Source organism: Acomys minous (genome assembly GCF_964271855.1).
Source record: "Acomys minous genome assembly, chromosome: 1".
NCBI classification, from domain to species: Eukaryota; Metazoa; Chordata; class Mammalia; order Rodentia; family Muridae; genus Acomys; species Acomys minous.
In genome coordinates this window covers 40,747,897-40,762,299 of record NC_140483.1, presented here as the reverse complement: position 1 = coordinate 40,762,299, position 14,403 = coordinate 40,747,897, and the positions used below count along the sequence as shown (strand labels likewise).

At 40.1% G+C, this 14,403-nt stretch overlaps 1 protein-coding gene across 5 annotated transcripts in view; it reads left to right on the top strand.

The window, feature by feature from the left end:
- Positions 1-13,203, top strand: part of EDEM3 (ER degradation enhancing alpha-mannosidase like protein 3) — a 63,336-nt gene extending 50,133 nt beyond the window's left edge. For 4 of the 5 annotated variants that reach the window (XM_084782103.1, XM_084782101.1, XM_084782102.1 and 1 more), the window contains exons 19-20: positions 2,744-2,929; positions 9,504-13,203. In XM_084782103.1, coding sequence (XP_084638229.1) covers positions 2,744-2,929; positions 9,504-9,910 — 593 coding nt within the window. In that variant the 3' untranslated portion in view covers positions 9,911-13,203. Of the gene's footprint in view, positions 1-2,743; positions 2,930-4,064; positions 4,113-9,503 lie in introns of all 5 variants that reach the window. The other variant, XM_084782104.1, reaches the window with a different exon arrangement.
- Positions 13,204-14,403: the final 1,200 nt, after the last annotated feature.

Here is a 14,403-nt window from a genome sequence, read left to right as displayed (position 1 = left end):
GCTGCCTGGAGTGGGCAGCCTTTAGAGACTGTCCCTCCACAGGTGGCAGGCAGCTTTGGGAATCACAGATATATGGGTACAGTTAGTGGCTCTGCCACAGAATGTCAGCGCAACGTTGGCCTAGATTTACTTATTTGTTATCTTTTCCTTCTGAAAAGATTGAGTTACATAACTGAAGAACACATAAGCACCAGTTGCTAGAACATTTTATCCCAATGGATTTTTTTTTTCACTTAAATTACAAAATACCAGCTTTAGCTCATTTTACCCATGTAGTTCTACCTGTGAGTTTTGCTGTTCTCCAACCCCCCTTTTATTTTTCTCCTAACAAGCCATGGTTTCATGACAGCAGGAATATAGAATCTTGTGTGTTTTAGGTAAAAAGGCATTTGCGTTTAGAAAGAACTGAAAGACTGGAATCCACATCAGTTGTGAAGTGGTCAGAAAAGCCCATTTTGCAGTTTTTCTTCACTGAGAATGCATAAGACATTTAAGTGGCTGGGGTTGTAGCTCAGTGGTCCTGTTTTTTATTCTAACATAAAACAAGATATGAGCATTTAAATATTAGGATTTATTTTAGCAAAAAGTATTTACTATTCCCTTTGTTTATTCTATATGGGTACTAAAATATTGGTTTAAGTGAATACATTTATTAGTTAAAAAGCTTCAGGAGACACTGCGCTAATAATTTAAACCCACATTTGGCAAAATACTGGGTGTGGAGCAGCTCCAGCTTGTGTCATACTGATCCATGTTGTCCCTGAGTGCTTTGAGCTGCAGAGTTGGGTACTTCCAACAGAGAACGGCAAAGCTGGCAGCACTCACTGTGTGGCCACTTAGACTCCTGACTTAAATCTTTTCTTTTAAGTATGTATGTGTACAGGTTTGTGTGTGTATACACATTTATGTGCACATGTGTGTGGAGGTCAGAGGTCAATGTTAGTGTCTTCCCAGTGTTCCATCACCTTATTTTTTGAAACCGAGTCTTCACTGAGCACAGAACTCATGGATCGGCTAGACTGACTGGCGAGTGAGCTGTGAAGGTCTGCTTGTTCCCCTAACTCCCTACCTCCTGTGCTGACTGTGCATCAGCAGCTTTTATGCAGACACTAGGGATCCAAATTTGGGTCCTCATTCTTGCCTGGTAGACGCTGTACTTACTGAACCATTTCCCAGCCCAGAAGTCATTCTGTTTATCTTTGGCTACTCTCACAGCGAGGCTCCTCCTATTGAAGACTTAGTAGCTTATTGTCACTTTGGTTTTGAGCATTTCTTACTTACCAAGACTTAAAAACTGATTTAAAGTATAAAACATAGTGTGGGGTAAGTGCGTCGATGTTTTAAAGTACCTTTCTCTGTGTGAGATTGTCCTGGGTTCTGGGCAGGGTCTTCATGATGTTCTATGATATGTAAATACTTTCAGGTCAGACACTTGCTTTAGTAGCTACTGGTACAGAGTCCTGCACTGGGTTCTGTGCAGTAAGAATAAGGTGATGGATTTTTGTTCTCTGAAGCGTGCATGGTGGTGCATATCTTTAATCCCAGCACTGTGGACCTCTGTGAGTTCGAGGCCAGCCTAATCTGCAAAGCAAGTCCAGGATAGCCAGGGCTCTATTACACAGAGAAACCCTGTCTCAAGCCCCCCACCTCCCGAAAAAAATAGGAAAGAAAGAAAGAAAAACAATTACCATAGAAATCATTTGGCTGCAGGAGGTAATAATTTACTTGTTATTTTAAGAAGGGAAGTTGTTTATTCTATGGAAAGGATGATTCTCACTCAGCCCAAGAGTGAGACATAAAGCTGTACGTGACCTGCAGTTGCCATAGCTGACGGTCCTCACAGTGCTCTTCACCTGGTGCTGTCTGATCTCTGAGTCTTCTGCAGCTGCCTCCTTTTTAGCTCTTCAGGCACCTGCTCCCTCTCCCGCTCTGCTTACACTCCCCAAAAGGCAGCCAAGCTCTCAGTCTACATCACTTATGTGGACTGTTACCCACTAACAGATTCTAGGATCCTAAGGGTCAGGAGTCAGACGGCCATCCTTTGTTAGTCATTACTAAGAGGAGGACACATTGTGTTTGCCACCTAGCCAGGCCTATGAAGCAAGAGATGTGGGATGGGATTGTCCTTGTCCTCAGGGACGCTGGCGTGTGATTTCAGAGCATTTAAGATTTTTTAATTAGGAGTGCTCAAACTGTAACAAATCCATTAGAGGAAATCTGAAAGTTCATTCTTAGTTGTACTGTGTGATCCTGGTCACTGAAGCCTTTTGTAGGCTTTTTCTTACAGTTAATCATAGAAATTTGTGTTCTGTGTTTTTCATATACTATTTTCTGTGTGCATGTAATTCATTATAATTTATTGGGAGTGGTTTTTAATTGTGTAGTCCAGTAAATTTCTTTGAGGTTAGTTTCTACTTTCAATTATTTCCTTGTTTGTTTGTTTGTTGTTGAGACAGGGTTTCTTTGTGTAACCCGGGCTGTCCTGTACTCACTTTGTAGACCAGGCTGGCTTTGAATTCACAGATTCGCCTGCCTCTGCCTCCCAAGTGCTGGGATTAAAAGTGTGTGCCACCATGCCCAGCTCAATTATTTCCTTAGAATAAAACATAAAATTAGTTGATCTAAAGGTTATATTTGTTTTTCTGGTGCATGAAAGTATTTCTATGAATAGGGAAAAGCAATGACAATATTGCGTCTTTGCAGTGGGCAGATGCCCTGACTGCTGTGTTTGTTCCTTGGCTAGATGACAATGAGGGGAGCAGTAGTGACACTGCCCCCCTGTTCCAGATGGCAGGTGACGGGAAAGACACAGATGACATCAAGATCCCCATGCTGTTCTTGTTCAGCAAAGAAGGAAGCATCATACTGGACGCCATCCGGGAGCACCAGGAGGTGGAGGTGCTCCTTTCTGACAAAGCAAGAGACCGAGGTAACAGCTGGGGCTACTGTTAGCCCAGTAGCAAAAATCTGAACAAAAGTGACATAGGCTTTTTTTTTATTTTTGGTTCACTGATAAAGCAAGTAAAAATTTCTGACAGTGGTTTAGAATTTTTCTCTTAGGAAATAATAGTAATTTATTATTTTTATTTTATTAATATTATTAGAATTTACCATTTAATTTTACTGGTTTTATAATTAAAGTATATGTTATAAATTAAATACTAAATAAGATCTTTTTATAATTTACTATTAATGTTGTAAAATATTAATAGTAATTTATTAACATAAATAGTAAAACTTTTTGCTGGCTGAATTAGAATACTTTGAGAATCACATGTTTTGTATGTGGAGTGTGCTGTACAATATGATAGAAGCAGTCTTACCAGCAGCCTGTACTGTCACGTCCACTCTTGTGAAGGCATTAGGCATTCAGCAGCTTCTCCCTGCTGCCGCCTCGCTAGCACATGGGCTTTTGTACTGTAGGAGTTGCAGATGGCTTTCCTGAAGAGCTACAGACCTACCTTAATCCACAGGAATTTATACTCTTGTCAGGCTGAAGTGTTGTTAGTAGTTTGAAACCACTGTGTAAAGGCTGTACGGTTTTCACAGCTGAGGCTATGGGAGGCTAGGTGAAGCGAGTGGTCAGCTGTGGAGGGACTGTGCTCTCCCATCCCCGTACAGGAAGGTATGGTATGTGTGGCGTGGTAGTAAGCCCAGATATTTAAACACCATCTTAATTCAGTGTGACCTCCAAATGAAACATCTTTTGTTTTTTATTTGTTTTTGAAACATCTTTTTTTAAATGCTAACAGTACAGTGCTAGCCTAATCAGCGTTTTGGCTTCTTGTATTGCTTTGCTCTTTGAGAGTCTGAACTGTGAGCTGCTTACGAGCAGTGGAATGAGTGAGTGGGGTGTGTAAGGGTGTGTAGACGAGACAGAATACGAACAGCTCCGCATCTTTTCAACCCCTCCGTGTACTTGATTTCTTTTTTCCTGGGGCCCTTTTTCAAAATTGACACCCTTCCTATTCTGCTGTGCATCAAACACAGACAAATTAATATTACTCGGTATAACTGTAATGCCTTTGCTTTTCCCCTGTTTTGTGCTACCATTGGAATTTCAGCAGCCATATTAAAAGGTAAAATGATTCCAAGCTACATTATTAACAGTAGTAAGTATCTTACATTAAAAACAATTACATATGTATGTGTGTGTACTACACACACATACATATATAATTTTGTTTTAATAAACCAATTATATATATAATTTTGTTTCACTGAGTACCATGATAATATATGTATTAGTAACTTTTATATGTAGTCAGTTATCCCATAATAATTATTTATCAATCCTACCGTAATCAATTCTATTAATTATATATTCTATACTCTAGATGAGTTCACTAATCCATGTCTGCACAAGAGTCACTCTAACAGCAGCATTGTTGTATAAGAAATTATTACTTTGGATAATTTTTTATTTACATACAAAATAAAATATTTAAAATATTAGCTTGATTTTTAAGCTCCTGTGGAGGTGAGGGGCACACATGGGTTAAGACTGTATGATTAAGGTAAGGAAAGTGCTCTCCATACCAGGAAAAGGGTAGGAAGAACAGTCAGTTCTACTAGAAAAAACTTGCTAAGGAATAGTATTCCCTTAAAAACTCTGCAAGAAGAAGACATTATGCAAGTGATATTTAAAGCACTTGGATGGGCCATGACTTTATTGGGCTGTTAATCTTACATTGCTCTTTTGATGAAAGGTTTTAAAGTTTGTGTATATGGTAGCCCTTTGAGAGATGTACAACTGTGTTAGCCAAACCAACACGTTATAATTACTAACGTTTATCACTGTAAGGTAAATCAGCAACTAATTCAGTTGGGTCAGCCACTTTATTCACTTAGGATAATAACCTAAGAAGTTAAAGACTGTAGTGGATCTCATTAATTTGTCCCATGCCATGGGCCATCACGCTTCCCTGCATCGAGGAGTGGGTGATGCTTTGTTAGAGTAGAGGCGCCTGCGGTCCCCGCAGTGCTGAGTTAGAGTCTGAGGCCCAGAAGAGAGTCCCCACTTAGACATGCTCGCAGGCCATTGTGTGCCGCAGTTCCTCATCTGTACTTGACAGACACCAAAGGAGACCTCGAAGACCTTTCTGTCTCCCAGCTCTGCATCATGAGTTCTGGTTAGAATTATGCAAGAGCCCTCAAATAATAAGCACCCAATCTAAGCAGCAAAGTATCTTCAAATCATCCTTGAAAATGAAGTCGCATGGCTTGCCGATTGAGAAGTCCTTTGCACGTATAATACAGGAAATAGAAGCCCCTACAGGCTCCCTCTCAGACCCAACAACAACCTCTTCTGGTAGGTTTGACTATTCCAACGTGAATATCCGATACCGTGCTCAGATCTTACACATCTTCAGAGGCTGAAGCACTAGCAGAAACGTTGCTTCCTTGGGGAATCTGTTGACACTTCTAAAAATTAAGGTGCTCACACTCAGGTTTTTTGTTTGTTTGTTTGTTTGTTTTGAGACAAGGTTTCTCTGTCCTTGGCTGTCCTAGACTTGCTTGGTAGCCCAGGCTGTCCTCGAACTCACAATGATCCACCTGCCTCTGCCTCCCAAGTACTGGGATTAAAGACGTGGGCTACCATGCCCAGCTTCACACTCTGTTCATAAAGAAAACTTTGAACACTGTGGCTCTTAATGTCTCATTGCTTTAAATTTTGAATTTTAAAAGATATTTAATAATTTCCCCCATCTCACAAACAAAACCTGTATTGGTTACCTTTCAATTGAGACAGTTTACAGTTTAGAGTCAGTTTTCCACCTCCCCTCAGCACTATGGAGGAACACATGAGCATTTTGAAGTCCCTGCACGTTATACTTGCGGCCTACAGAACAGGCCTCTGTGCCCTGTGGGCTGGAGCAAATGCTTTCAAGGCTACTAATGGATTCATGTTTGTCTGGTAGAAAGGCAGACAGAAAATGGAGGAAAGATTAAAATGAAAAAGAGTCCCATCTTATACTGCCCTAATTTAAGCCAAGCAGCATCAGTCCCCAAATAACCCCATCGAAAGTAGCTGCAGTGCGCTGTCCTAGCGTTGGACTGATCCCAGTGAGGATTGCCTGCACAGGCAGCCCGCCCTCTGCCTGGAGGAAAGCAGCCGCCTGTGTGAGGGAGCCTTGCTTGCCTGCCTCTGGATTTACCTGACCTGTTTTTCACACCCTATGTCCCTTTTCCTCTTTGAGAAGTTGATCCATTCTAATCCCAAATCAAATGCCACCTTCTGTGTACTGTTTCTTTTCTCATTCTTGTCAGAATGTATGGTTTTTTTCTGTGTACTTTAATGACTGTATTGCATGACTGTTAGTTACATTGCTCTTCTTACCTGTGTAAGCATTGCTTTCAGCTATCACAGAAAGCGCTGGTGAGTGAGTGATGGTGGAACACTCAGACTCTTACCAACCTTGTCTTCTTTTATTAGCCAGACCCACTGATGGTCTTTGGGCTTTTCTCAGTCTTTTTGTCTCTTTGTTTCTGATATGCCATTTCTGAATCAATGTTTCAGCCCTTAAGACTGGTAACAGGCGCCTTGCAGTGAAGGCGTAACTACGTGGTAACCCCAGCTCCTCTGAGAGTGGTTCCTCTCGCAGCCCGGGCTGGTGCGGCTGCTGCTCCTGCCTGTTTGTTCTGTGGCTCCACAGAAGCCTCACTTCTGCTCTTCTAACCTATTTGCTTATTTCTGTGCAAGTAATGTAAAAGTTTTCTTTTGGATACATTTCCTATGATAGCTCTTCCCTTACTGACTCAGTTTAAATTTTAATTTTGTGTAGTTCACAAACTAAAAGAAGTAGAAATGAGATTCATTTTGGAATCATGTATTTGCATACTTTTTATAGAGAATAGAAAACTGTTAAGTGTGACAACTTCCTGTACTGGAATGCATCTGTACAATTATTCGGCTCTTATTTTTTACTGTTATTATAACTATTTTTTAAGCAATAAGAGCCTTGTACCTGTCATCATTTGGTTTTGTAGGGTTTTTATTTATGCTATGAGAGAATGAAAGGTGTTAACTGCTGGCTCTTCTGTTGAGAAGTTACTGATTCTTGCACTTATTTTAGTTTTCTTCACTAACTTTGTTAACTTTGGTAGTATTTCTTAAAATTAGAGTTGCTCTATGTTTTAGAGTTTCTATTGCTGTGAAGAGACACCATGACCATGGCAACTCTTATAAAGGAAAGCATCTGATTGGGGCTGGCTTACAGTTTCAGAGGCTTCTCCGATATCGTCATGGCAGGAAGCATGGCGGCACACCGACGTGCTGCTGCCGAGGGAGCTGACAGTTCACATCAGCAGGCAGCAGGAAGAGAGAGTCACGCTGGGCCTGCTTTGAGCGTGTGAAACCTCAAAGCCCGCTCCCAGTGACACACTTCCTCCAACCGGGCCTCACCTCCTGATAGTGCCACTCTCTATGGGTCTCTGGGGCCATTTTCATTCAGACCAGCACACTTTAGTCTTAGTCACAGTCACAGCCTAGAAATGAAGGTAATAGTTATATTTCCTTTTTCTGACCTCCCCTGCTAATTCTGTTATTTGTGGCATTAGCTAGACAGCAGAGTAATAATATATGACATGTAACCTCGGGAGGGTCTTTATTACTAGACGGGACAGCCCTGTCCCTGTCCCATCCTTCTAGAATAGAAAGATACAATTCAGAGAGGAACTGAGGAGTTTATTGTGCTCTTTGAACTTAACCTAGCCTAGCGCAGTGAGTTCTGAGCTCCCTTTTCTTATCTCACCCCCATGGTTCCTAACTTATTACTTAACTGTGTCTCTTTCACAGCCCAGAAAACCAAGATAGTAAAATAATAATGAAAAAAGGAAATACATTTTTTTTAAAAGAAAGAAAACTAAGATGTCTGAACCTTCAGCCTCCTTTGCAAACAAACAAACAAAACCAGAAAGCCAACTGTGTTGGTTATGTTTCTGCTGCTGTGGTAACTACCACAACAAAGGCAACTTACAGGAGAGTTTGGTTAGGATTACATTTCCAATAGCACTACCACGGGCAGCTGGGACCAAGTGTCAGTGCCTAATCCTGTGTGTGACCATTCTTACTTAAACTATCACACCATCCAAAGACTAAGAGCCTACCTACACTGGGGAGAGTAAGCGTGTGTGCGCATGCATGTCCAGAAACTTCTCTAGAAAGCAGTCTTCTCTGAGAGGGTGATTGTACATACTCACAAGCATGTGGCTGCTTGTCCACCTCTCCTTCAAGGGTTAGTTTGATTTTGTTTGGTCTGTCTTCTCTCCTGCTCTGACCCTGAGCTCAGCTTACTTTCTAAAGGATCCCTCAGATGTTGTTACCCCAAGCTTTTCTGGTAGCACATGCCTGGCTCCCTTTTTTAAACATGGATTTTGTTTACTGTATACATGTGTGTATGCATACTACATCTAGTTTTGGTGGAATTATGTTCTTTTTGGACTGTAAGATGCTTAAAGACAGGCATAGTGTCAGTGTTCGCTCCTCCTTTCTCTCTGGTACCAGGCACAGTAGGCACAGTGGGCGTCAGGGTGAGTTCTTCTTGCTGCACTGCAGAAACGGTCCAAACAGGATGTGGCCTGTGGGTGACAAGGCTGTTTAAGTTCTTCATTGTAGGAACCCGATGTAAACAGCTTTGAGGGTGTTTATATTTTATTCATTACAAAACTTTACCTACTCAGGTTCCTAGAGAATTTTAGAATGCTTGTTTAAAGTTCATAGATATGCAGTAATAGTTTTATTAACAATCTCAGTTCTTTATGAAATATTTTATTTGATGAGTCATATTAATACCTGTAACCATTCAGGGTTTTGTTTTTTTTTAATTTGAATCTATGTGGATTACTGAGTGGTAATTTTACTTTTCTAAGAAATATGATTTCAAATTTTAGCAATGATTTATGCTATTAAAATATTAAATGTTATTTATTTAGGATGTTCTTGTGTACAAGCTTTCTTGAATTTAAGTATTAATAAATTGTGTGTGTGTGTGTGTGTGCCTGTGTCTGTGTGTGTGTGCCTGATCATATGTGCAGGTGTGTACATGTGTGTTCATACTAGTGCATGAGACCATAGGATCCTTTGTAATTGGAGTGACAGCTGTCTGTGAGGCAGTAGCTTGTTACACTGGTGCTGGGATCCAAACTCTTGTCCTAATAGTTGCCCAGCAAGCACAATTAGCCACTGAGCCACCTCTAGCCACAATGTTCAATCAATTTTAATCATGTGTTAAAATTTTATACGGATTTAAAATTTTTTATTTAGTGCTTTTGTTACTAATAGTTAACCAAGTCAGCATTATGCTATTAAATATTATTATTCCTTTCCATTTGGAGTGACATTTATTTTCATTGCCAGCACGTTCTACCATAGCCACACAGAAACTCTGACTGTAAGACCTTGACTTCAGGGCCACTGTTTATTGTTCTTCATTGATGTGACTCTGCAAAGACAGGCGACTTCCAAAGAGGGAGAGTGACGCATTTGTTTCTTTCCTGTACAGATCCTGAAATGGAAAATGAAGACCAGTCGTCTTCAGAAAATGATTCTCAGAATCAAAGTGTGGAGCAGATGCTGTCGCTTTCTCAGGCAGTGGACTTGGTTGATCAGGAGACCCCTGAAAACCCTCAGGATTCTCACTCAGAGTCACCAGCTCCAGCAGACACTGAGGAAGCTGCCGGCTTCTCCCCTTCTGAACAGATACTTAGTTCCACAGAAAGCCATGAGACTACAAGTCTTGATGGTGAATGTACAGACTTAGATAACCAACTTCAAGAACAACCCGAAACCGAGGAAGATTCCACTCCTAATGTCAGCTGGGGCACAAAGGCCCAGCCTATAGACTCCATATTAGCAGACTGGAATGAAGACATAGAAGCCTTTGAAATGATGGAGAAGGATGAACTATGACTCTCTGTAAAGACGCTGCTGGTAGATATTTAAAAAGAAGCGGTGAACTGTGGTTTTTGACACCCTGTACCAAGCAGGCTCTCCCGGGAGGCTCAGAGCATTGCTCAAGCGCGTTCTGACTGGGGTAAGTAGTTACCATAGGAATCTGGAGCATGCTGTGTTAGAGCTGACCTGACTGAAACTCACACCCCTCACATGATGGTATCACATACCCTGCAGCTCCGAGGCCGGGGGAAGATGACCAGCCAATCCTAGGTAGGCAAGAAACAAATCAGCTAGTGGAAAGTGAGGACAGGAGTCAGTGCAGCTTTCTTACTGAAGGAAGCTTCATTGCCCTTGGGTTTTGGGGTTGGAAGCCCTTTGGGGAAGATTGTGGCATTCTAGCTTTGCTGCTGTCACAGACTTATGGCTTATGAAGCAGATGCATTCATGGTAACAACAGTTTCTGCTCATCACTTTCACCTGCTTCATTCAGTGACAAATGGCCAAGACCACTTGATTTCTTTTTCTCTCCCAACAATGTCCTTAGCATTTAAACCAAAGGTGAAGTCAGTGTACTTTTCCCAGTGAGTTTTCTCTGTGAAGACCTACTACAGGGCCAGGAGAAGGTCGTGTAGCTATTGTTGGAACTGGTTGCTTACTACTTGGGGTGACTATGGTTTCGCAATGTCAACTTCCCATTGGGCCACCGTAGGGGAAGCTGTGACTACTCTAAATCAGCACTAGATCCCTGTGGGGTAGATTGTCCTTTGGTTCAGGTCTCTTACGCAGATACTCTAGCCATCAGCCTTACTCCGTCCCAGAAGGCTCCTCTCCACGTCCTGGTCTATCGCACCGAGCGTGGTCAACCGTGGTAGTGGCCGGTGACCCCAGGTGACTACTGTCTTTCCCTTTTGAAGCTGGTTTCTGACATCACACCTGAGGAGTCTGTCACATTTTCTGTTAAATCATGGATTTAGGTTTGTTTAGTTTTGTTTTAACAAATATTCCTCCTGATGTGGACTTGAAAATCAGTCTCTGGTGACCTGTGTAAAAAAACTATATAGCCATATAAGTAAAAGAAAAAGATTTTCCTTTTTTTTTTCTTCTTGGTGGCAGTTTGTAGCTGGCCACATTTAATTATTTTTGGTTTTGTTTATTAATAGTTCTACATTGAAATCATGGTTTTATTAATTTTATTTATTTTTAAACTTGTTTTAATTACTTCTAAAGGAATATTTAAAAGACTTAATTCCTTTTTACCATGGCATTACACAATAACCTTTCTCTAAAACATGGTTTTGAGGTACTGAGTTAGATTATATGTGGAGCTGTTAAAGACAGCAGTGCTGTGTGGTAGTTGTGTGTATTCCTGTACAGTATGTCTTAGGTCCTAGGGAAACATGCCCTTTTATAAGGAGATAAATACCTGCTTTCAAAAATTCCAGCTAAACAAATTTTGTGAGTAAGTAATAAATCTTAGAGAATTCACTGAAGACGGGAATAGGAAACAAGGCCTTTATTGGCTTGTAGTTAAAACTGACACCAAAATGGGTATTTTAAGTCTCTCTGCATGTGAAGTTTGGTGCGAGAAGATAGAACCGTAATACGTAGAGTATACAGAAGGGTAGATGTGCTTTCTTCTTCATTGCAAAGCTGCCAAAATAGCTGAAGCTTAATAACTTGACTTGATTTATAGGACTGGGGCTTGGAGAAAAGGAACAGATGCTCCTCTGAGTCTTTGATTACAGAAGCCTTATATGTATTGATTTTCTATTTGTAGCTCAAAGCCATTGTTGTCTAACTCTAACTCATTTAGTTATCAAAATAGCATTGTTTCCCCTTGAAAACTTAACGGCATGAAGAATCCCATGGCACACTAGGAAAAGCCAACTTACTCCCACTTACCATTCCTTTGGCCGCTAGAAGGCGCTGTTGCCCTCCATTAAGATTTAAACGCACCTATTGAGTTATTCAGAAAACTAAGTACTTTAAAGAAATAATTTTAAGATATTTTACTTACTATCTAGAAGGGATAATACCAGCTTTCCCCTACTTAAGAAAGAAGGCGTTTGTCCAGCGTCAGAACAGTCTGATTCCACATTCATTTTCTTATTTGACATACTGCCACAAAATAGTCTTTCAGTTCATTAGAAAATTCCAACAACATAGGGTTTTGTTTTTTTTTTTAAATGTTTTTTATTGTTGTTGTTTGTTAAAAATCTTTCATAGATATTTTATTTACTTGCTGAAGATTCAGGGAATTCTGAGACCCTGAATTTAGAAACATCTGGTCTACCTCAGTTAAATGTTGACTGCTTAGAAATAGAGCTGAAATGATCACCACAGCCATAAAATTGTTTGACTAAGAAAGATTTATATAATGTTTACAAACCTGGAATCAAGTACGGATCTTACCTGAAAGCTGAAAGTTAGCTGTTAGAGCAAGTATTTAATTCAGGTATTTTCAAGTTTAAAACTTGTTTACCTAGTAAAATTAGGTATACTTTTTTTCCTCACATAAAAAAATCCATTGAAATTATATGCCCTAAATTGCAATGTTTCTCCCATAAAATTTAAGTGTGAAAGGTCTGTAATTTACTAGATATGTTTGGGGTGGGGTATTTGTAGGCAGGTTTTCTTTTTATCCTATGTAATAAGCTTCCAAAAAAGAGTATAATTGTTTCAGAACAAATTATTTTGTAATTTACTTTTCCTTTTTCTTTGCAGTGCTAGATATTTTTAAATGGAAAAATTATGCACTCTCTGATATTAATTTCACTATCGTAACAATTTTCCTGGGAATTCTTTAGATTTAAATTATCATCCTATAAACCTTTCTTAGAGCAAAGCTAGCATTTGTTCTTTCACCAAACCCCATGCCAGATTCATCATAAAGAAAGCTCAGCCTAAGTAATTCAAATAGTGCTTATAATTTTAGAGGGGTGGGTAGAATTTAGTAAATATTCCAACTGGTCGTTTTATGCACAAGGCTACAGTCAGAACATAGAAAAAAACATTCTGTGAATGAAACATTGTATGTGCAGATTTTATAAAAGACATTTTTAAAAGCCCAATTTACAGCCGTATATTTTCTTATGATGTAATTTATGAAAAAGCTGTCTGTACTAACAGGTGCTGTAACACTACTGTTGTTGGGTTTTATTGTTTGGTGATAAATGTATACAATATTTCTAATGGAAACTATGTACTGTGATGTAAAAGTCTGGGCAAAATGTATATAATCCTTGTATATAATTGTGTATTTGATTATATTACTGATTGTAAATTTAATAAACCATGTAAATATTCTGGTCTAGTTTTAAATTTTGAATTTTTAGAATCATTGTTAAAAAATGTCTAGAATTTGATATCTCTGCTTTCCTTTTCTCTTTACCCCAGGGTTGTGATTTTGGGGCCTTTTGGAATATAGAAACCCAAGCAAACATCCGTTCTAAAGCTCAGTGTCTGGTTCAAACTAGAGTTTAAAAAATACTAATAATTCTGTGTTGATATTAGTAGTGTTCATGTCTTGAATTTACTTATATTTAATAAAATGACTTGCCCTCTTTTAATGTCATCATCAAAAGTAGCTTTATTAGTTACTTCTCTGTTGCTATATTGAAGAGCATGACCAACGGCAGCTTTGGGTTTATGATTCTCCAGGGTCAGAGTCCATTGTCATCATGGCCCGGAGTGTCACCCATCAGACAGGGCAGCAGGACAACTGAGAGCTCACAGATAGAAAATGGCAAAATGGGGTGAGTGGACAGGAGGCTTTTGAAGCCTCAAAGTATGCCCCCACAGTAGCACTTCCTCTAACAAGGCCACACCCCCTGAACCTCCACAAACAGTGTCACCAACTGGGGAATCAAGTATTCAAATAAAGGACACGGGTGGTGGTACATCTCATTAAAACCACCATAGTAGCCCTGGCCCTTTTCCTTTCATCCCAAAGAAGCCATTTTCTTTTGGTCAAACTCTACAATGATGCTGAACGATTGTCCTGTCTCAGGATCTCTAAGCAGATATATAAAGACTGCATAATGATTATTATCAATTGTAAGACTTGAACAAGTTCCAAGCATCTTATTCAAAGTGCCAAGTGCAGTGACTGGGCAGTAGAGGGTTAACTCCACAAGCCAACCTGAGCTGTCCCAGTAGGTCACCCTCTTCCGTGCTGAAGGTTTCTTCCTCCAGTTTCTGCTTGCTCTTTGCTCAGTCGCACTCTCTTCCTACTTGGTGTGTCTCCCTTTGGAAATTGAAGGTTAGGAGTGATAGCATCTGTTCTGGCCTTGTCTGAGCAATTAATTAGTCCAGCCTCACTATGTCCCCCACTCTTCCAGGACAGTCAAGGTATCACTGCTAGACTATGAGGTTAGGTAAAGCAAACTTCAGAGATCCATCTACTAAGAGGGTGAGTCCTTTAAAGGCTAATGGAGAAGAGTAAATACCAGGACCTACCTGCTATTGGGTGCTTAGCAGACCTAACTGTTAGCCTTGCTCTTGTGTTG